Source organism: Sceloporus occidentalis, unplaced genomic scaffold, assembly GCF_023333645.1.
Source record: "Sceloporus occidentalis isolate IW3139 unplaced genomic scaffold, rSceOcc1.0.p SCAF_20, whole genome shotgun sequence".
In the NCBI taxonomy this organism is placed as follows: Eukaryota; Metazoa; Chordata; class Lepidosauria; order Squamata; family Phrynosomatidae; genus Sceloporus; species Sceloporus occidentalis.
This window is the reverse complement of record NW_028317000.1, coordinates 13712285-13735101: the sequence shown is the minus strand read 5'-3', so window position 1 is coordinate 13735101 and position 22817 is coordinate 13712285. Positions and strand designations below refer to the sequence as shown.

The 22817-nt window shown below is 47.2% G+C and overlaps 2 protein-coding genes and 1 non-coding gene across 3 annotated transcripts; 2 read left to right on the top strand and 1 right to left on the bottom strand.

Moving 5' to 3' along the window:
* The first annotated feature begins 2123 nt into the window (after nt 1-2123).
* On the top strand, nt 2124-14703 carry SLC29A2 (solute carrier family 29 member 2). Its single transcript, XM_089483397.1, has 13 exons — nt 2124-2210; nt 4043-4177; nt 6081-6162; nt 6891-7075; nt 7419-7558; nt 8121-8255; nt 8728-8825; nt 9668-9752; nt 10657-10832; nt 10910-11015; nt 11368-11453; nt 12287-12486; nt 12982-14703. The coding sequence occupies exons 2-13, from the start codon at nt 4149-4151 to the stop codon at nt 13091-13093; spliced, it is 1434 nt and encodes a 477-aa protein (XP_089339523.1). The 5' UTR covers nt 2124-2210; nt 4043-4148; the 3' UTR covers nt 13094-14703.
* A 3326-nt stretch (nt 14704-18029) lies between these two features.
* TRNAS-GCU (transfer RNA serine (anticodon GCU)) lies at nt 18030-18112 on the bottom strand. The gene has a single exon. It is a non-coding gene; the product is annotated as a tRNA-Ser (tRNA).
* A 304-nt stretch (nt 18113-18416) lies between these two features.
* On the top strand, nt 18417-21290 carry LOC149302100 (beta-1,4-glucuronyltransferase 1-like). The gene is made up of 2 exons (XM_089483567.1): nt 18417-19769; nt 20100-21290. Exons 1-2 carry the CDS (start codon nt 18711-18713, stop codon nt 20289-20291), a joined length of 1251 nt encoding a protein of 416 aa, XP_089339693.1. The 5' UTR covers nt 18417-18710; the 3' UTR covers nt 20292-21290.
* Nucleotides 21291-22817: the final 1527 nt, after the last annotated feature.

Below are 22817 nucleotides of genomic sequence, written 5' to 3'. Positions count from 1 at the left end.
TCAGCCTCAAGGGAAAGCAATGGCAAACCTCCTCTGAACAAACCTTGCCGAGAAAAACCCATGATAGGTCCACCTTAGGGTTGCCATAAGTCAGAAACCATTTGAAGGCACACAAGAACAACAGCAATTTTGGGAAACGAAGAGGCGAAGAAGGGGAGGGAAGAACCAAAATTTCTTGGCGTTTGCAAAAGTCCCTTAAAAAACCCCAAACACTAGAACTCCCAGAATCTATATTTCATAAAAGACGACGCTAGTTTAATAGAAAGAAGAGTCAAAGATCCAAGTCTGAGGACCCTCTTCCTGGACCATGAAAGAAAACCAAAGTATAGTTCCTGCTCTGTTTGCATGGAGAAGGTCCTAAGCTCAAAACTGGAGCCATGTGTCCAAAGGAGGGCAACCAAAATGGTGAAGGGTCTGGAAACTATGCGCTATGAGGAGAGACTTGGGGAGCTGGGGATGTTTAGCCTGGAGAAGAGAAGGTTAAGAGGTGATGTGATAGCCTTGTTTAAATACTTGAAGGGATGCCATATTGAGGAGGGAGCAAGCTTGTTTTCTGCTGCTCCAAAGAACAGGACCCAGAGCAATGGATGAAAGCTACAGGAAAAGAGATTCCACCTCAACATTAGGAACATTGGAGAGTGGTGGAGTCTCCTTCTTTGGAGGCCTATAAGCAGAGGCTGGATGGCCATCTGTCAGGGATGCTTTGATTGAGAGTTCCTGCATGGCCAAAGGGGGTTGGACTGGATGGCCCTTGGGGTCTCTTTACAGTCAGGCAACTCTGTCTTCGTGTGGATTTGGCATGTCAAGAGAAGGGCAGCCAAAATGGTGTGAGGTATGGAAACCATGAAGCCCTATAAGCAGGGAGACCTAGGAAGCTGGCTATGTTAAGCCTGGAGAAGAGAAGGTTAAAAGGTGAGATGACGGCCCTGTTTAAATATCTGCAGGGATGTCATATTGAGGAGGCAGCAAACTTGTTTTCTGCTGCTCCGGGGAATAGGACCCGGAACAATGGGCGCAAAGTACAGGTAAAGAGATTCCACCTAAATATTAGGAGGAACGTCCTGACAGTAAGAGCTAAGAGTCAGTTAAGAGGTGATATAATAGACCTGTTTAAGTATTTGAAGAGATGTCATATTGAGGATGGAAAGAGCTTTTTTCCTGCTGCTCCAGAGAACAGGACTCAGATCAATGGAGGCAAGCTATAGGAAAAGAGATTCCACCTAAACTTTAGGATGTAAGAGCTGTCCAGGAGTGGAACAGACTCCCTTGGAAAGTGGTGGGGCCCCCCTTCTTTAAAGAGAGGCTGGATGGCCATCTCTTGCACATGTTTTGACGGTGAGTTCCTGCATGGCAGAATGGGGTTGCACTGGGTGGCCCTTGGGGTCTTTTCCAACTCTATGGACTTTCTACGGACGATATGAAGCTCAGGCAAAAACAAAACTGCTGCACATGCTCTCCTAACCTGTGGCTTCTTCTTCCTCTTCAATACCTGTCGCCACCTTGGCCGCATTCGAGTTTTTATCACGGGAAAGAAAGAAGTTGGCAGCATGAGCTTTCGTAGGCTTCAGTCTCCGTCCTCAGCTCCAAAACGCACCTGAAGAACTAGGCCGAAGTCTAGGAAAGCCCATACTGCCCACTTCTTTCTTCCATAGATTATTGTGGAGTTTTGGGGCGGCTAGGTGGGCATGTTCTGGAAGAGTTTATTCCTGACGTTTCGCTGGCATCTGTGGCTGGCATCTTCAGAGAACGCTGGCATGGAAGAGAGCTGGATATATATATATATATGTATCGCCCATAGAGATTTCCAATGTGAAGTCGAAGGCTTTCATGGCCGGCATCCATGGTTTTTTGTAGGTTTGTGGCCATGTTTGACTTCACACGAAAGCCTCTGACTTCACATATTGGCAGTATGATGGTCACCTTTCCAGAATGAAAGAAGAGAGGCCTTTGCCATATCCAGCCGCAGGACCAGAAAAGAGGAAAGCCAAGATCCGGCACATTTCTGGTGCATCTGAAGCATAGTCAGACCGTTTCATGGGTTCACTTTTGTGCTCCGATACCTGGGTGCCCTCTGCTGGGTTTGAAAAGGAAAACACACGGAAAAGGAGGCCTTGGCGGGAAAGCAAAGCGGAAGAACAAAGCGCATTTCCTTTCCTCTCTCTGCCTGGCTCTTCCTCCAAAATGACAGCCTGCCATGTGCCACCGCCAAGGTAAGGTCAAGGAAGCCAAGGGCGATGCTGGGGAGGCTGGGTCTTGTTTAGCCCTGCTTTCCCAAAAATGGCCTGGGAAAAGGGAGAGGGGTCAGGGATGACATTAATAATAAACCTGACTGCCACCTGCTTTGTGGCCAAAGGGACCTTGCAGCATCTTTGAGAGCCACTGTCTGTGCAGAAGGATGCGAGGGTTTCTAGCCTTGTCAGACCTTGGGCCTTCTCTGCCTGAGAACAAGAGTGACCAAACAAGGACTCCATAGCATTGAGCAGAAGCAGTTGTCAGAGCAATGTCAAACTGCATTCATTTTACAGGGCATGGGATCCAGGGATCTGTAGTTTTGCGAGCTAGAAAGCCTTCCCTGCCAAAGCCTGCTGGCACCCCAACAAACTACAAATCCCTGGACTCCATAGCATTGAGTCTCATTGAATCTTCTCTGCTTTTTCTTTGCCCCCTCTTCTCCTCCTCCTCCTCCTTCCTCCTCTTCTTCCTCTCCTCCTCCTCCTCCTCCTCTTCTTCCTTCTTTTCCTCCTCCTCCTTCTCCTCCTTCCTCTTCTTTCTCTTCTTCCTCTTCCTCCTTTTCATCACCTTCTCCTTCTCTTCCTCCTCCTCTTCTTCTTTTCCTGTTTCTTTTCCTCCTCCTCCTCCTCATCTTCCTCCTCTTCCTTCTCCTCATTCTCTGCTTCATCCTCTTCCTCCTTCTTCATCCTCCTCCTCCTCTTTCCTCTTCTTCTCCTCCTCCTTCTTCCTATTCCTCCTCCTCTCCACCTTTCCATCTGTTCTTCCCACTCCTCCTCTTCTGTCTCTTCCTCCTCCTCCTCCTCCTTTTTCTTCTTCTTCTGCTTTGGTGGTTCTGGCTTATGTCAACAGTTGAAGGCCCAGGCTTCCAGATTTTTCTCCCCTTTGTCCTGGCTTTAGGGCTTATCTACACTGTTTGTTGACTCTTTCTCTTGTAGAAGCACTTTTTGTAACTTGTGTAACCCTTTTCTGCCTGCTTTGGGCTTGACTGTCCAAAGACACTCTCTCTCTCTCTCTCTCTCTCTCTCTCTCTCTCTCTCTCTATATATATATATATATATATATATATATATATATGTATATGTATATATGCATGCGCGCCACGGCAATGAGAATGGTTGCAGTGGTTAAGTCAGACCAGATGTATGCGTCCAACTCTAAAGCTGTGTTTGTGGCTGTTGTGTGCCTTCAAGTTGTTTCCAACTTATCACAACCGTAAGGCGAACCTATCATGGGGTTTTCTTGGCAAGATTTTGTCCAGAGGCGGTTTGCCATTGCCTTCCTCTGAGGTTGAGAGAGTGTGACGTCTTGCCCAAGGGCACCCAGTGGCTTTCATGGCTGAGCAAGGAATCCAACCCATGGCCATGTTCTAGAAGAGTTGGCCAGGCCTCAGGGTTTGGGGATATGCAAAAGAGGGTTAACAACAGAACAATACATAGATTAACATGGGAATCACTTTTCCTTACCCAGGATCACACAGTACATATATATATACCCAACTCTCTTCCATGCCAGTGTCCTCTGACGATGCCAGCCACAGATGCTGGCGCAATGTCAGGAACAAACTCTTCTAGGACATGGCCACATTGCCCAAAAACCCACCAAAAACTATGGATGCTGGCCATGAAAGCCTCCAACTGGAAACCTCTGCAGCCTTCCCTTGCCAAGGTTTGCCACCACCATCATTTGGAAGCAGGCGTTTTGCAGACACTCCCTAACATCTGAGATGGATCTAATCCAGGGGTTGTGTTTTTCCCCTCCCTTTGGCTTGTCCTCTGGGTTACTAATATTTCTGGGTTGTTTCCCCTTCCAGGTGGAGCTTGGGTTTGACAGCAGAGGTGGCCAGGTTTGCACCGCAGCAGTGTATTATCCAGCCTCATGCTTAGCGAACAACCACGGCCTTATTCCAGCCCTGATCCATGGCTCCCCAGGCGAAACCTAAGGACACGTAAGTAGCACAGCCTCCATAATAGGCCTCCTTTGGGAGCAGGACATGCTCTGGAAGGGCTCCAAGGTCTTGCAAAAGCAAACCTCTCCTCTCTCTCTCTTTCTTTCTTTTCAACATTTGCAGCCGACTGTGCAAACATTTGCAAACAGGTGGGGATTGTTTCCTCCGGCCAAATGCCGGCAAAATGTTAAGGGTGGCCATCCTGGGAGAGAAATGATCTATATTCTATAACATAGATAGATAGATAGATAGATAGATAGATAGATAGATAGATAGATAGATAGATAGAATTGCATGGAAGGAGGCATTTCAGTACAGTGGGCCCTTGGTACGCGCTGGGGTTTGGTTCCAGGACTTCCCATGGATAACAAAATCCATGGATACTCAAGTCCCATTAATGGGGGTATTATTATTATTATTATTATTATTAGAGTGGGCCCTTGGTAACAGCTGGGGTTTGGTTCCAGGATCCAGAGTGATACCAAAATTCATGGATGTTAAAGTCTCATTAAATACAATGGGATATTATTATTATTATTATTAGAGTGGGCTCTTGGTATCCGCTGGGGTTTGATTCCAGGATCCCTATGGATACCAATATTCATGGATGTTAAAGTGCCATTAAATACAATGGGCTATTATTACTGCTACTACTACTACTACTACTAGGGTTTGGTTCCAGGATCCCCCATGGATACCAAACTCCGCAGATGCTCAAGTCCCATTAAATGCAACGGAGCAGTCAAATGGCGTCCCTTACACAAAACGGCAAAGTGATGCTTTGCTTTTTGCAATGCATGCACTTGTAAACCGCGGACGCTTGAGTCCGTGGATTAAAAGGTCCGTGGATACGGAGGGCTGGCTGTAGCTTGCCTTGCAAATTTAAATTCCCACGTTTAACTCATTTTAAAAATCCCCCTTCCCAGCCTGCAAACCCATTTGAACCTATCTTGGCTCAAGAGTTCTGTTCTGTGTACAGTAAGTCCCAAGTTGGCACACTTCCTCGGCTTTTAGTGAGTTGTGACTGTTATGTAAGCCTATCTCTGCACAGATACAGGTTGTTTTTCAGAAATGGGAGCTGTGAGGATTTGCATAGGTGTGTCTTTCTTTTATGCATTCAGGTATACATTGGGAGATAGGAATTTCTTATAGATCATTTTGCAGCATTGCTTGGACAAAAAAAAGGCTGAATTACTTGCTTTTCTGCACCGGTGCATTGGCTCTATTTGGCCACATTCCCCAACTTCACCAAAACTTGATTTTCCTGTCCAGAAGGACTGAAGGCTTCCTTTTATCTCTCTCTTTCTCTGATGCAGGAAGGAGGGATGGTAAACAAGTCAAAGGAGTTTATCCCGCAAAGGAGATCGGGAGTTTATCCTGTGAATATACCCCCTCCCCAAAATCGCGTAATTACATCACATTTTCACGCAGCGTCACACAAAACCCGCCATTAAAACGGTGAACCGTAAAACGTAGCACAGATTCAGGGAGCTGGGGATGTTTCTCTTGGAGAAGAGACAGTTCAGAGGTGACATGATGGCCCAGTTTGGAGGGGTGTCATATTGAGGATGGAGCAAGCTTGTTTTCTGCTGCTCCAGAGACTAGGACCCAATGGAGCAATGGATGCAAGGTACAGGAAAAGAGATTCCACCTCAACATTAGGAGGAACCTCCTGACAGTAAGAGCTGTTTGACAGTGGAGTGTAATAGAGTCTCCTTCTTTGGCGGTCTTTAAGCAGAGGCTGGATGGCCATCGGTTGGAGATGCTTTGATTGTGAGTTCCTGCATGGCAGAATGGGGTTGGACTGGATGGCCCTTGGCGTCTCTTCCAACTCTAGGATTCTAGGATGCTATGACCTGAGAGTGATTCCCATGTTCTTCTACCTTTCTGTCCAACCCTCCAGGTTCCACTGCGTTGGGATCATCTTCTTCCTCCTGGGTTTGGGGACCCTCCTCCCTTGGAACTTCTTCATCACAGCCATTCCGGTGGGTCTTTTGCTTGGCTTCCAACACTCACAATACTGTGAAGTCAAAGGCTTTCATGGCCGGCATCCATAGTTTTTTGTGGGGTTTTGTGGCTCTGTGTCCATGTTCTAGAAGAGTTTATTCCCGACGTTTCGCCAGCATCTGTGGCTGGCATCTTCAGAGAATGCTGGCATGGAAGAGAGTGGTGTGTGTGTGTGCGCGTGTGCGCACACACACACACACACACACACACACACACACACACACACTATTTATACCTTATATAAACTGACCATGGCTGCATCCGCACTGCAGAATTAATGCAGTTGGTCACCACTTTAAGTGCCATGACTCAATGCTCTGGAACCCTGGGATCTGTAAGCTTGCGGTGGCCTTCTGACAGAGAAAGCTCACAAAAATATAGTTCCCAGGATTCCAAAGCACTGAGCCATAGCAGTTAAAGTGGTGCCAAACTGGATTATTTCTGCAGTGAAGAAATAATCCAGTTTGGCACCATGGATTATTTCCATGTTTCCAGGAATGCTTTCTCTTGCAATTGGCATCTATGAAAGAGGCAACGTCTTAAGCAGTTAGGCAGCAAAGTAATTGGGGTATAGTAGAGTATGCTATGCTGTGCTTTACTGTACTATACTATACTATACTATAGCTCTGCAGATCCTAAGCCTGTACTTTCCTTGGAAATTGGGAAGCTGCCTCCTCCTCTCTCTCAAATATAACTCTCTCATCAGTATTTTCAGTCACGGCTCACGACGGGGAACTGCTCGACCGCCGAGGATGATGGGAATCAGACGGCGCCGGATCTCGAACCCAGCTCCCGCTGCAGCGACGGCTTCAACTTCAGCAACTGGCTGGCCCTTCTCTCTCAACTGCCTTTGCTGCTATTCACCTTGCTCAACTCCCTCCTCTACCAATGGTAAGATTTCCATTTTCATGATCCTTGAACCCACTGTGTCCCCGCCGTTTTGGAAACCCGCTCCGAAACAGGTTTCCTCGTTCCAAGTACAGCCTCTGGTGCTACGCATTTCTTGTCGCCACACGCCGCCAAGTTGTTTCCAACTTGGCGCAAGGGTTTGCCGTTGCCTTCTCCTGAGGCTGAGAGAGCGTGACTTGCCTAAGATCATCCACAGGTTTTATAGCCAAGCCTAGATTCGAACCCTTATCTCATAATGCAAACCTTAAACCATGCTGGATCCTCAACCTTGCAGTCATGCATCAAGTACTTCAGTTGTTAAGCATCCATCGCCTTCTTTCCAAAGCATTCCGGACACAGTGCGAATCCTGGGCAGCCTGGTCGGGATCTTGCTTCTCTTTGTGCTGACAGCCATCCTGGTCCAAGCGGAGATGTCACCCTGGAGTTTCTTCTCCGTCACGATGGCCAGCGTCTGGTTCATAAACTGTGAGTTTGTGTGATTTTGGGGGGCTCTGTTCGTCGACCATCATAAGACCAACGATACTTCAACCTTTGCTCCCTGGACCTGCTGGAATCTATAGTCTCAAGATATCTCTGGCAAGGGATGCTTGCACAATCCCTGTTTAGTTTGGCACAGAGCTGGAAAAATGTTCCTTTGTTTGGAGTGCAGCTCCCAGAATCCCCCTTTCCTATACCTTTTTTCAATTGTGGCTTGGAGACATTGAAGAAATGGAGAGCTGGCAGGTTGAAGTAGTTCGGATTTACCGTAATCTCAGAAAAACCCAGCTTCCCATTCCTTCTGGGGCACCAAACTGGCCTGGTTACTGGTTTGGTTACTGTCTTAGCCTAACTTACCTTGCAAGGTTGTTGTGATGATAATGCAGCAAGTAAGAACTATGTAGGCTGCTTTAAACTCCTTGGAAGAAGTAAAGGTTATCAGTATACAGGCTAAATCTCCCCTCTCCAAAATGCTATTTTGCAGTGTGTGTAAAATAAGACTCATCTGATGTTCTCATACTTCCCTCTCTGTCTTCTTTCCCTTCCATAGCCTTCTGTGCCATCCTGCAAGGCAGCCTCTTTGGGCAACTGGGCTCCTTTCCGCAAAGCTACAGCACCCTTTTCTTGAGCGGCCAAGGCATGGCGGGCACCTTTGCAGCCGTCGCCATGTTGCTTTCCATGGCCAGTGAGTACCCTAAAGAGGATGGGCGAGGCAACTGGAAACTAAATTGTCTAGGAAACAGCATTCTGCCACGATCATTTTTATTGTGTAGACTGGATCTAGGTCCCCCGGTGCAAATCTGTGGTCAACCCCTGTAGAATTTGAGCATAGAATCATACTGGGGGACCTAGAAATGCCTAGAGAGAACATATTTTTGGGAGGTTGCATAAAGAGAACATATTTTTTGGTTGCAGCAATGGAGGTGGCAGCAAATATCAAATCTGTGAATGCTTAACTCACAAATGTGGAGGAAGGATGGGTTTGCATGCGCCTTTGTGTTTCTGCCATGTTGTTTTTACGGTCCAACAATCCAGAAACAAGTTCAGGTTCCCATCCCTAAACTCTGTTGTAATCTCTGCATTGAGCAAAGAATAAAAACCCCTTCCCTCCATGTATGCGCTTCATCCACACTTTGTTTTGTCTTCTGCCATTTCAGGTGGCGCAGATGCTCGGACCTCAGCTTTGGGCTACTTTGTCACTCCTTGTGTGGGGACCCTTATCTCCATCCTCTGCTATCTCTTGTTACCTCACAAGGTGGGTTGAAGTCCTTACTTGTACCCTATCTTCGCTTTTGCAAAATTAGGGTTTTGGAGAGGAAAGGGTATTTTTAACTCTGTGGAAATATTGAAGGTTGCAAAGAGCATTGAAAAGCTCAAGCAGCACATATGGCTCTCCTCCTCTCCACTTGGTTTCCACAACAACCCTGCGAGGTAGGTCAAGCTAAAGCATATAATCATTTCCAAATTGCCCCCATGACTTTTCATAGATTAATAGGGACCTGAGCATGGATCCGTGAAGGAAAGTTTAAGGAAAGAAGGTGCAGGTTTTGTGGATCATCACCGAATGCAATGAGAAATAGGCAAGTCGGTTGGAGCATAGGCTATGGTTTTATATTGTCAAGCTGATTCTCAGTGATTGGGTGGCATATAAATAAATCCTATTATTATTATTATTATTATTCCAGAGCAACCAATTTAACAACTGATATGGCTATGATATTATACCATCCTCAGAACCTAATGCTTGAAGCTTTTGTCTCACTCCACTTAATGCTAGGTCCAGGTTAGACAGGTATCTTACCCAGTGATTCCCAAACTTTGGTGTTTTGGACTTCAACTCCCAGAAGCCCCAGACAATTTGGCTGACAACCAAGAATCCTGGGAGCTGAAGTCCCAAACACCTGGAGGACCAAAGTTTGGGAATGACTAACCTGATGTTGTCTCTGAGTTAAAGGTATATACAGCTGTTGCCCTCATCCCCTGTCCAAAGTAACCATTTATTGTGCACCATGTAACTGTCTGGCAAAGGTGAAAGTAGGGAACGGAGACCAGGTGAAGTCGGGCATCGCAACAATAACACTTTTATTTTATTTGTAGGGTTTCGCACGTCACTACCTGGACAAAAAAACCCCGGAAGAGCCAGGTTGTGAACTAGAGACCAAGGCTGGACTTCTTGCTCCGGGTGAGTAGCCGAAAAGGAGACAGGTTCTCCAAGTTTTAACTAGGAAGAGTCCAGAGCTCTCCAATAACTTTGTTAAACATTGCAGGTTGGGTCTCTCTTATCCGAAATGCTTGGGACCAGAAATGTTTGGGATTTTGGTGTTATGTTTTGGGTTGTGGAATATTTGTATATACATAGGAGTTTATCACACCGGGGCTAATTTCGGCACTAAAGAGAGATTAAAGCGCATTAAAAGCATCCCGCTAATAAAGCAAACATAGCGAGTAATGTGCTGTCGCTGAAATCCCGAAAGTAATTTCGGCATGAAAGAGATGTTTAAGCGCATTTAAAGCATCCTGCAAATGGTGAGGAATTGTGAGAATGATTACTGCACATAATTGCAGAAATAAAGCGATGTTGGAAATGCATTGTCGCTGAAATCCCAGAAGTAAAAAGGTGTGCATTAATGCTTATTTGTAAGCACTTTAATGGTGGGTTTTGTGTGGCGTTGTGTGAAATCGTTCTGCGTAATTACGCGATTTTTCCAGGCTACTCGCGGGATAATCTCCTTTGCGTGATAAACTCCATCATGAAGTATCTTGGAGATGGGACCCAAGTCTGAACATGGAAATTCATTTGTGTTTTGTGTATATGATATCTAATGACTGCTACTGTTTTAATGATTTTAACTGTATTTATTATATGGTTTGTTGTATTTGTGGAGTCGTTTTAAGAAGGGAGGGGATATTGGGATTTATTTTATTGTGCTGTATGGTTTTTATGGATGTAAGCTGCCTCGATCTTATTGAAGAGATGGGATAGAAATAATAATAATAATAATAATAATAATAATAATAATAATAATAACTATTATTTTCTGCATGAAGCAAATGATGGCATCCTTTCTTGTGCTTTGTCTCTTCAGAGGATGACCCCACTACCATGCAAGATGCCTCCCAAGGAGAGATGCTCAACCTAAGCAATGGTAATATTAGGTCCCTGGCACAAGAAGACTTGCCATGTGCCCCTCAGATGACGAACGGGAGTTGTGGAGTAGCCCTGGACCCACCTAAACCATCAGTCCTACATGTGCTCAAGAAGGTAGATGGTGCCAGAATGGTGGTCTTGGTTGGACTTTACAGGTCCCCACCTTTTCTTATCCTCTTTTATCCTTTCAGATCTGGCAGCTGGCCCTGTGCATCGTCATGGTCTTCTCCATCACTCTGTCTGTTTTCCCTGCCATCACTGCCAGCGTCGCCAGCACATCTGAAAACAAAACATGGAGTAAGTCATGATGGCCGGGAAAGAGGGATGGGGAGACCCACATCCAGCTGGTTACAGAGAGCTAGGTCAACAGGGAAAGGATGTTGGAAGATCCCGAGTTCAGATCCTGAAGTTTATAGTTGAAAAAAGGAACCGGGATGGAGAAAGTAACCAGAATGGGCATCTTTCAGGTGTCCTTTAGCTGCATGGCAAGAGGTTAGACAAGATGCCCTCCGTGGTCCCTTCTAACTCTACTATGAATAGCTACTTGTTCCACTTGAAGGCACACAACAACAACAATAAGAAACCGCAGTCCCGTGTCCCATTCGCCTTGCCCTCCACCCAATTTTTCTCCTTCCTCTCTCCATCGCAGGAAAGTTCTTCACTCCAGTCTGCTGCTTCCTTCTCTTCAACGTCATGGACTGGTTGGGACGCAGCACTACCTCCTATTTTCTCTGGGTAAGGAGCGATGCTTCTTTACTGGGGTCTGGAATGCGACTGTTTCCCAGCTGGGTTCTTTGCTACGTTGGCAAGGAGGGTGGACATCACCTTGGCATTTCCATGGTGGGCGTGAAAAGTGGCTACCGCCTTGGCATTTCAGTAGTGGTCAAGGAAGATGGCCATCATCTTGGCATTTCAGGGGTGGTCAAGGAAGATGGCCATCACCTTGGTATTTCCACACTGGGCAAGGAGGATGATCATCACCTTGGCATTTCAATAGTGGTCAAGGAAAATGGTCATCACTTTGGCATTTCAGTGGTAGTCAAGAAAGATGGCCATCACCTTGGCATTTCCATGATGGATAAGAAACATGGCCATCACTTTGGCATGCCATAGTGGTTTTAGTTTCTTAGAGCGAGGAGGCCTGTGACATTGAAAAGGAGGCTGTTTCAGCATCCTCAGGAAAGGCCAGTCCAAGGGTGCATCTACACTGTAGAAATAATGCAGCTTGACACCACTTTAAGTGTGCCATCCTATGGATTTGTTTTACCAGACCTTTTCTGCCAAAGAGTGTTGGTGCCTCCCAAACCAGGGTTCAGTTCCCAGCTCATCCATAAAACCCAATGGAGAAATCCATAAAACCTTGGGCAAGCCCCACACTCTCAGCTTCAGGGGAAGGCAATAGCGAACCCCCTCCGAACAAATCTTGCCAAAGAAACCCCAGGATAGGTCTGGCTTTAGGGTCGCCGTAAGTCGGAAACGACTTGGAGGCACACAACAACAGCAAGCAACAATTTAACATAGATGTATTTGTGACTTACCTTTTTGCTTGTCGTTTTCGCTCTCCCCAGCCAGACAAGTTCCTGCAGCTGCTGCCGGCGGTGGTGGGTCTCCGTCTGCTCTTCGTCCCTCTCCTACTCCTGTGTAACATCCCCCAACGCGCCTATTTGCCCACGCTTTTCCAGCAGGACGCCTGGTTCATCCTCTTCATGGTGGTCTTCTCCCTCTCCAACGGCTATTTCGTCTCGCTCTCCATGTGCTTGGCCCCAAAGTAAGTGGGAAAGTCTCAATACACTCGCCTCCTGAATCTAACCAACATTAAGAAGGAATGGGCGTCCAAATCCTAAAGAAGATGGAGATGGGAGGGTTTGCAACTCTGCACATGTTATAAACCGCTTGCTTAGAACATATAACCTACCAAATGTTGCAGACCGTGAGCATGGTGATGAAGCTTTACAAAAGGCTTACAAAACTCCTAAATCTGGATTGATATGAATTGAGGCAGCTGCCTAGGTCTTTGCGGGGCATGTCATAGTGAGCCCTTGCATTGCAAAAGGACTGTTAAGAAAGCTAAAAAGCCAATGCAATGCAATGCAATGCAATGCAATTCTAGGCTGCATCAATAGGAGTATAGTATAGTATAGATTGAGGGAAGTCATGGCAGAATGGGGTTGGACTGGATGGCCCTTGGGGTCTCTTCCAACTCTATGACTATGACCGCTTTACTACAACTTAACTCTCTCTTTCCTCGCTCTTTCTTTCCCAGGCAGGTGCAGCCCCATGAGAGCGAGTTGGCGGGTGCCATCATGACCTTTTTCCTGGCCCTGGGACTTTCCTGCGGGGCTGCCTTGTCCTTTGTCCTCAAGGCCTTGCTTTGATGGGGAATATCCTCCCACGTCTGGAGCTGGCACCTTTGTGGGCACGAGAACCAGATTAAGGAGACGTTGGGTGATATGCCCTCCTGATCTGTTCCTTGGCAAGATCCATCTCTGGTCTCTTAGATAGTACCAGCTGCCTGCCAGGTGGGACATGCCTTAGCTGGGGTTGGCATTACTTCACCATCTTGGTGAAGAACAAAATGGCATCACTGTTGATCCAGTTACAAAATGGCACCACTACTGCTCCATTTACTGGACTGGAAGCTGAATCTTCAACACCGGTGAATGTTGTATGTTGCATCTGAATACATCCGGTGATTTTAGGAGGCACAGGGCGCACCTTGCTGCCGTCTCTCAACATCTGCTGCCCGAGGCGACCAATTCGGACTGCAAAAAGATAGTGCTGGCACCAGTCTTAGGCCTCCAGCAGTGGAAACCTCCTCGGTTTTGGCACATGTCTATATAGGTGTCATATACATGACTTTAGATTCATCACATCACATTTTCCTCAGGCGCTTGAATGTCTCTTTCTGGAACACCTCTGGACCTTTTCAGGATGGGGAGCATGGAAAGGACCAATGGCAAGACCCCTCTTTTTGGGGAAGAAATGGCTACTACGCACAAAAAGGAAAATTTTGCAATAGCTACACATCTCACTTCTCTTTCTGCTGGGCTTCCAAACTCAGGAAGGATTTTGTCCTAATAACGCACAATTTCTTTAGGGAAGACGTATACAGATGCTAAAGCCACTGATTTCATCTATGAAGTTTATCACACCGGGGCTGATTTCAACATTAAAGAGAGATTAAAGCGCATTGAAAGCATACCACAAATGAAGTTGAAATGGCGAGTAATTGTGCAAATGATTATCACATGCAATTTCACAAATAAATGATATTGGAAATTCACTGTCGCTGAAATCCCAAAGTAAAAAGATGCGCGTTGATGCTTCTTTGTGACCACTTTAATGGCGGGTTTTGCACGACGCCGTGTGAAACCATTATGCGGTTTTTCCAGGATGTTCGCGGGATAAACCTCCAATCTCCTTTGTGTGATAAACTCCTAGGGCTGGATTTACCAAATCTAAATCCATTTCCCGAGGCAACTCTTGCCCTCCTCTGCTTGCGTTGCTTTGCTTCCTAAGTTTGCTTGCTTCAAACTGCTACGAAAATCCGCACACTTCGCTTCTCTGTGAATGGGAACAGTTTGCAAAATCTCAAACCCTTTTGTATAAGAACCAGTGCGGTGTATTCGTTTGCATGTCGGACTATATGACTCTGGAGACCAGAATTCGAATCCCGGCTTGACTATGGAAAGTCACACTCTCTCAGCGCACGAAATCCAGGGGAACATGCTCCACTGAATGTAGGCATTTCTTCCTCATGTCTGTAGTAGCATAGCCAGGTTTGCAACTGAGTCAATGCATAAGAGGGACCCATGGCTTACCTTTGGGTCTCTGCTGAATGTACATACTTGCCTTGTTTGCACATTTTTAAAGAAGGGAATGTCATGTGCGAATGGGGCTTTTGTTGGGTTTCTCAAACCTTACACATGATTGTACTGTAACTTAGGGCCCGAACAGACAGGCCAAAATGAAGCTGCTTCGGGTCACTTTGGAGTTACCCTGTTTAAATGATGCATGCGTGTTAAGAGTCCAGAAGCCATGCCAAAGTCATGCTCCAGTCCTAAGGACTGGAGCATGGCTTTGGCACATCTTCTGGCCTCTGAAGATGCGTGTGTCATTTAAACAGCATACCTCCAAAGTGACCTGAAGCAGCTTCATTTTGGCCTGTCTGTTCGGACCTTAAGATTTATTATTTCATGCCAGTTGTAGCGCACACCCATGAGATCAGTGAGGAGCCCTTTCACACTATGCGCATTTAATTTCATATAGCATATAGCATATAGCGCAATGATTCCGCATTAGCTGCCACGGTTCTGTCCTATGGATTTTGGGAATCTGCAGCATCAGATATCCTCCAAACATCCTGGGATATTAACCCTCCTTTTCCAAACTCTATTGACTCTGGAGCCCTGGAAAGCCAGCTTGAACAATGGACTATGGAGGACCTGGGTTCAAATCCCACCTGGCCATAAAAACCCATTGGTTGACCTTGGGCAAACAGTCACACTCTCAGCCTCAGAGGATGGCAATGGCACACCTCCTTTGAACAGATCTTGCCAAGGAGACCCCATTATAGCTTGGCCTTAGGGTCGCCGTAAGTCGGAAATGGTTTGAAGGCGCACATAAAAGTAACAAACTCTATACATCTATAGAGTCTATAAATCCCTATAAATCTGAAAGGAAAACCTCACTGCAGCCCAAGAAACCTGCTCCGTTCGCATTACTTCTCTGAGCAATATCCTATATAACCGAGTGCGCTTTGACTATAAGCTTTCCAATACTTAACGTTAGCCTTATGATAAGGACTATGACCGTAATAATGTGTTTTTCCATTTATGTCGCCATTTGTGGAACAAGTATTTTACTGTCCTATAATTCCCCCTTTCCCAAAAGATCAAATCTGGTGCGTCTAGGGTTGCCATATCCCGCCCCCCGGCGGGACAATCCCGGTTTGGGCGGTGCCATCCCGGTCCCGGTCCGGGTTGGCGCCCAAACCGGGACGGCCCCGCCCACCGCGGCCACCTCCGCCGCCGCGGCGGCTCCAAGGCCTTGCTGAGGCCTGGGAGGGCTCTCCGCGGTTGGAGCTCCAGCCGCGGAGACGCTCCCTCCCGGGCCCCAGCGAGGCCAGGGAGAAGGAGGAGGAGGCGGCCGCTTCCCACCGCGGCGATCACCGCGATGAGGGGCGGCCTCCGCCTCCTTCCCAGCCTGGGAGCCGGCCGAGGCTTGCTCCCAGACCGAGAGGAGGAGGAGGCCGCTTGCCACCGCGGCAATCACCGCGATGAGGGGCGGCCTCCGCCTCCTTCCCGGCCTGGGAGCAGGCCGAGGCTTCCTCCCAGGCCAGGAAGGAGGGGGAGGCCGTTTGCCACCGCGGCGATCGCCGCGATGACAGGCGGCCCTGGCCCTCCTTCCCGGCCTCTATGGAGGCTTGGGCCTCCACAGAGGCCGGGAAAGGGAGAGGGGGTCGCCCGCGATCGCGGCGATCGCGCCGATCGCGGGCACTCTCCTCCCTCCTTCCCGGCCCCTATGGAGGCTTGGGCCTCCACAGAGGCCGGGAAAGGGAGAGGGGGCCGCCCACGATCGCGGCGATCGCGCCGATCGCGGGCGCTCTCCTCCCTCCTTCCCGGCCCCTATGGAGGCTTGGGCCTCCACAGAGGCCGGGAAAGGGAGTGGCGGCCGGGAGGAGGCTGCTTCCCACCGCGGTGATCGCCGCGATGAGGAGCAGCCCTTGCATCCTTCCCGGCCTGAGAGGAGGCCGAGGCTTCCTCCCAAGCCAGGAAGGAGGTGGAGGACAAGGTTTTAAAATGTAGGACCTTTAAAAAAAAAAGGTCCTACATTTTTAAGCCTTGTCCTACATTTGTCCCGGTTCGGAGCTCCTCATTTATGGCAACCCTAGGTGCGTCTGTTTTCGTTTAGGAAAAGAAAAATCACATTTTTACTCATTGTGTGTTAAAGGGACATTGCTGCTGTATGCACAATGTTGAATTATAGCTATTTGTTTTGGAGAGATTATGATTTTCCTCGCTATAAAGGTTTTAAATTAATTTAAAAAGGTGGTTTGGTCTATTATTATTATTATTATTATTATTATTATTATTATTATGCTTTATTACTATAGCACTGTAAATTTATACATCACTGTACATGCAAACAATAAAATAGCTAAAGTAGATAAAGGTTGCATCTGGCACAGAGGTGGGCAACTATGGGACCATATTAGTTCCACCAACCTTTTAAAATCCTTTTAATAAGATTTTGACCGCAACCTCCTATGGCAATATAAGGACAGTACTGGCCTACCTTACAAGATTGTTGTAAGGTGTCCAAGAAGATGACGTGATGCGCAGTTCGGCAATGGGAGGACGTCTTCAAAAAGATACTGGGGAACTATGCGCTGTGGACGATAGGTTTGGAGATCTTGCATTGCACATGGAATTGCACTGGACGACCCATGGGACCCCTTCCAAAGCCACGGTCCTAACAAACCGTGCCCAGCTCTACTCAGGACTTCGCGGCTGAAAAGACAAATGCCAACCTTCAGTCAGTGGTCAGAAAATCTTCTTGTTTTATCTATGCATGGAGATGCGTACAGATACATCTCAGCTAACGCACTTTGGCGCCACTTTCCATAGGCTCCAGCCAATGGAAACCTGGGATCTGTAGTTTTGCAATGCCTTCTCTGCCAAAGAGTGCCTCGCCAAACTGCAAATCCCAGGATTATATAAGAGGCAGCCCCGGAGATTAAAGTGGTGCCAAAGTGCATTATTTCTTCAGTATAAGCGCACCCTTACATGAGTTGTACCACTTACATCATTATAGGCACATTATTACTACATAAATGCATTGAACGCAATGTGGCTCATTGCTGGGTTCACACTCACAACAGGTTATATAGCATTTTTATTTTTGCATTGAGCAAAACTCTTGCAACATCGGGGGAGAGAATCCCACTCTTTCCTTGCACAAGCTTTCTTGCAATGTTTACAATACTGATGCTGCTAAAATATTTCCAGCTGGACAGAGAGCAAGGAGGAAAAGGAACCTCCTTGCTTAGGTTTATTCACAATGTATATCATGTGGATTTGGGATCGAGACAGTAATGTGTATGTTGTGCATTTTGGTTGGCCCCATAAAAGTATCCCTGTGTTGTGGATTCTGGATAATTTTGTAGCATGCTTATTTTGTGGGCTTTGGATGAGACTGCAACACATGTGCACTGTGCATTTTGGTTGGCCCCATAGAAATACCCCTGTGCTGTGGATTTGGGATGCTATTGTCCTTCTTAAGCTGAAAACCTGGGCCTCAAAAGGGTCTCGGCGAGGGTGGGATTTGAACCCATGCGTGCAGAGCACAATGGATTAGCAGTCCATCGCCTTGACCACTCGGCCACCTCGTCCTCTGGGTTTGTGGGCACTCTTCCAGCTGCTCTGTAGCTCCAGGCAAGACTAGGGGGGTAATGCAAAGACAAAAGGCACCCTACTGCCTTTCCCTTTCTTTTGCAAGCAATCCCCCCATCCTCCTTTAATACCTCCCAATGCACTTTTTACTCTGCAAATAAAGGGAGCAAAGTGCAAGCACAGAAAAGGAGCCAACACAACTTGTGTTGCATGCATGAATGTTTTAAGTGTTGCAACCTGTCTTGCAATGCAATGCAAGTGCCTTGTTGTTGCATTGGGTCCTCCTCCTTGGCAGAGGGCGCAGGAGAGGCTGGGGGAAACAAGTCCCCTCTTTCTAAATCTCTTTTTTGCCAACCCCCAGCTCTGAGAGATCCCTTGCAAAACAGAAGGAAAGGTCAGTACAGGAATAGTGTGGGTGCAGCAGATGCAATGCATTGCAGGAGGGCCTTTGGAGGGACCCTGCTTTTGCATGCAATGCAGCTCCTCTCCATTCCCTTGACAGTGTTTGGATTCTTTTGCAAAAGGGAAAAGAGGTGTAGTCCAGAGCAGATGGGCCAGGCTTGAGGCCCCTCTGGTGCCCCTTTGTCCTCTTGTGCCCATGCACTGCTCTTGCTTCCAGGTGCTGGTGGCTGCCTTGGCGCTGGTGGCCGGCTTGCAGTTGCTTTACTTGGCCCTTCTGTCTGGGTTGCATGGGCAAGACCAGCGTTCCCGCTATGCCGAACTGTTCCAGGGGCACCGGCCTTTGCCCCGCGACGGGCACAAAGACAGGCTCAAGCAAGTGCTAGCCAGTGGTGGTCTCCTGGATGCCAGCGGCCAGTATCGCGTCTACAGGGACATGCTGCGGGGGTCCTGGGACGGACGACAAAGCCCAGATGTGGTACTGGTCACCCACACCAGCCTTGGCAACTTGCATCATGCCCAGAGGTTGGTGGAGCGCTGGCAAGGCCCTGTTTCCGTGGCCCTCTTTGCCCCCGGCTTGGCCGAAGTACGCTTGGCCACTGCCATGATCTACGCCTTGGCGGCCCTCTGCTTCCCTCTCCGCCAGCTGCTTCGCCTCCACCTGGTGTGCCACGCTGACCAAGTGGCCACTTTCCCTGAGATGGAGGACGGCGGGGAATTTTCCCACCTCCAAAGCTGCGGGGATGTCTTCGCCAAGTTGGCACGGCTAGGGGCCGGCCGGCGTAATTATGCTATGGACGTCGCCAACGCTTCTTACCCCAACAACCTGCTCCGCAACGTGGCCAGGAGGGCGGCGGGTGAGCATTGGATGTTGGTCGTGGACATGGACATGGTGCCCAGCGAGGGTCTGCGGGAGGCCTTCCTGGCATTGAGCAAAAAACCTCATCAGGAGACGCCGGAGGTCTTTGTGGTGCCAGCGTTTGAGATCCGCCACACTCGCCGCATCCCTGGCACCAAGACAGAGTTGTTGCAGTTATACCAAGTGGGTGAGATCCGGCCTTTCTACGAGGAGCTGTGTGCCCGGTGCCAGGCTCCCACCAACTACTCCCAGTGGCTGAATCTTCCCACGGGCGGCCCCCTCCACGTGGCCTACGAAGTGGAGTGGCGAGACCCTTGGGAACCCTTCTACGTTGGTGCCAGTTCGGTGCCTCCCTACGACGAACGTTTTAAACAGTACGGCTTCAACCGGATCAGCCAGGTAAGTCACCTGGTGGCATTTGCATCGGTGGGCATTGAAAACCCATCATGCGAGAAGTCTAAGCCAGAACTACCTTGTAGGGTTGTTGCGAAGGTACAAACGGTAAGGTAACCCATCTGTGGCACCTTAGAAGAAATGCAGGGTAGAAAGGTTAATAGTCCTCACCAATGGTGAAATCTGTGATGTGGCAGCAAAAATAGCTCATGAAGTTGTGTGTCGCATTAGCTGAGGCTGATAGCGTGTGACTTTCCCAAGGTCACCCAGCAGCTTTTACGGCTAAGGTAAGGAACCGAACCCTGGTCTTAACGTGGTTGTTTTCTTTCCCACCAGGCCTGCGAGCTCCACGTGGCCGGCTTCCGTTTCTCGGTGCTGAGCAACGCCTTCCTGGTGCACAAGGGCTTCAAAGTGGCGAGCGAGTTCCATGCGCAAAAGGATGCCGAGAACCAGCGCAACAAAGTGCTTTTTCGGCAATTCAAGCAGGAGCTGAAGGTCCGGTACCCCGCCTCGCCACGGCGGTGCTGACTTCACGCCTGCATTTGCGGGTAGACGACTGTGCCTCTGCTTTTGGATGAAGGGTGGCGCACCCAGCCTTGACGGAAAGGCTCAACTCAGGACAAGGACTGCTCCTATAGAAATTGGAGAAGGCGTAGGGGATCGGTCCACTCCAAGTAGGTTTGTTGCTGCTAGAAGTCCTTGCACTTCATCTTTGAGAGTCTGTGCACACAATACACACTGGATTAATGAGTCCCTGGAGAACAGGAAGGTAGCGAGTTGCCTTTTCCTGGGTCAAACCCTTGGTCCATCTAGCTCACTGTTGTAGCTTTAACTACAACATTGTGGCTTGGCATGGGTTCAGGTAGGGTCCTTTGCTTGGCCTAATGATCCTTGGTTTTCTTTGGTGATCTCCTCTCCATGTATTTCAGGGGCTATTATCTTTCTCTTCCTAGGATAGGAAACCTTGGATAAGAAACCAACCTGTGACACCAACCTTTCCATCCTGATAATATTAAGAATGGCCTTTTCCTCCAACTACTGGTAGTCATGTTTTCCTTGTCTGGCATTCTGTGTTTTTGAAATCCGGGGGCTATTATAGTTCTTATCCCAGGATAGGATAGGATAGGCTAAGATAGGATAGGATAGGATAAGAAACCTGTGGATCCTGATAGTATGAAGATGCCTTCGATCCCATCAGATTGTTTTCCCAATTGACTGGCATTCTGTGAAACAGATCTGCAGAATAAGGTCTGATGTTGTATGATGAATTTAAGGTGGAGAAAGTGGATTTGAGATTTGGGTTCTGACTTATGATAAGAGAGAGTTTGATGGTTTGGAGAAACAGAGCAAGGAGTCCAGATTCTTGAATTCTATCCTAAGTGTTGTTCTTCAGTTTGGTAACCTCAGGTTTTTCCCCCTTGTGTAATGGGAATTGATATATCTATGTACTTCTTGTGAAAGGAAGGGTGGAAATCGATGTATTTCTTTGCCAGAACACTCCAAAACACAAATGGATTAAAATGAACTACTTGGATTGAAAATGATTCAGTCTCGTCATCATTGCGCCAAATGTCTAAATGTCTTTTTTCGTGGTACAGGGGTCATTTTCCTATTGCTAGATGGGACTGCCCTCATTTCAATCACAAGCCACCAATGGTTTGTGCAAATGGTTACACATCCAGTGTCCAGTTGTGGGCACAATGGCTAAAGATGGAGGCGAAGATCGAGGGAAGATTGACCCACGAAGGAGATCGGGAGTTTGTCCCGTGAATATCCCAGAAAAACCGCATAATTACGCATGACAATTTCACACGACGTCGCACAAAACCCGCCATTCAAGTGGTCACAAAGGCCTGTTACAGACAGCCAAAATAAAGCTGCTTCGAGTCACTTTGGAGGTATGGTATTTCAATGATGCATGAATCCTAAGAGTCTGGAAGCTTCACCAAAGCTGCACTCCAGTCCTTAGGACTGGAGCGTGGCTTTGGTGCGGCCTTTGGACTCTTAGGATGCATGTATCATTGAAATACCATACCTCCAAAGTGACTCGAAGCAGCTTTATTTTGGCTGTCTGTAACAGGCCAAAGAAGGATTAATGCACATCTTTTTACTTCCGGGATTTCAGCGGCAATGCATTTCCGACATCACTTTATTTGCGCAATTGCGTGTGATAATCCTTTGCGCAATAACCCGTCATTTTCACTATATTTGCGGGATGCTTTCAATGTGCTTTAATTTCTCTCTTTAATGCCAACATTAGCCCCAGTCAGTGTAAACATCCTTCTTGAATTGTGGTCCCAGAACTGGACACAATATACCAAGAAAAGGCTGACCAAAGTCCAAAGCTATATTATTAAGTTTTACTTATTTTAAATCCATTTCTCACAAAAACACACCCTTTAGCAAATAAGTAGTAAAATTACTAGCTAGATTGCTATTAGGTTTTATTTATTTTAAATCCATTTCTCACACAAACACTACATAAGTAGTAAAAATTACTATATATTACTATTAAATTATATTTATTTTAAATCCATTTCACACACAAACACGCCCTTTAGCAAATAAGTAGTAAAATTACTATTAGATTTATTAATTTTAAACCCATTAATTACAGAAACACACACCCTTTAGCAAATAAGTAGTAAAAATTACTAGCCATTTTTATTTTTATTATTACTTTATTTAATTATTATTTAATTATCATTATTGTTTTATTTATTTTATTATTATTATTAAGCGTTATTTATTTTATTTTTTATTGATTTTTATTTTTATTTTATTTATTTTAAACCCATTTCTCTTTATTGAGCAAGATAAGTGCTTGTCATGAAACAAAAAAGGTATAAAAAGGCTCAGCTTTAATAAATAAAAATAAATTAAAATTAATTATTTTTTTAAAATGGGAACTGGGTTGCCATGGAAACGCTTCCGGGTTCCCACAATGCAGCGCGGCGGACCATAGAGAGGCGAGGGAAGGAAAGCCGCGCACCATAGAGAACTCGAGCGGCCTGGGCCACGCCCGGCCGCTCTGATTGGCCAGCGTCGGTGGGC

Coding starts and splice junctions, on each gene's coding strand:
- SLC29A2 (XM_089483397.1), top strand. CDS start 4,149: ATGGCTCCCCAGGCGAAACCTAAGGACAC. Junction 6,163..6,890: donor TCTTCATCACAGCCATTCCG/GTGGGTCTTTTG, acceptor CTCTCTCATCAG/TATTTTCAGTCACGGCTCAC. Junction 7,076..7,418: donor AACTCCCTCCTCTACCAATG/GTAAGATTTCCA, acceptor TTCTTTCCAAAG/CATTCCGGACACAGTGCGAA.
- LOC149302100 (XM_089483567.1), top strand. CDS start 18,711: ATGCACTGCTCTTGCTTCCAGGTGCTGGTGGCTGCCTTGGCGCTGGTG. Junction 19,770..20,099: donor GCTTCAACCGGATCAGCCAG/GTAAGTCACCTG, acceptor CTTTCCCACCAG/GCCTGCGAGCTCCACGTGGC.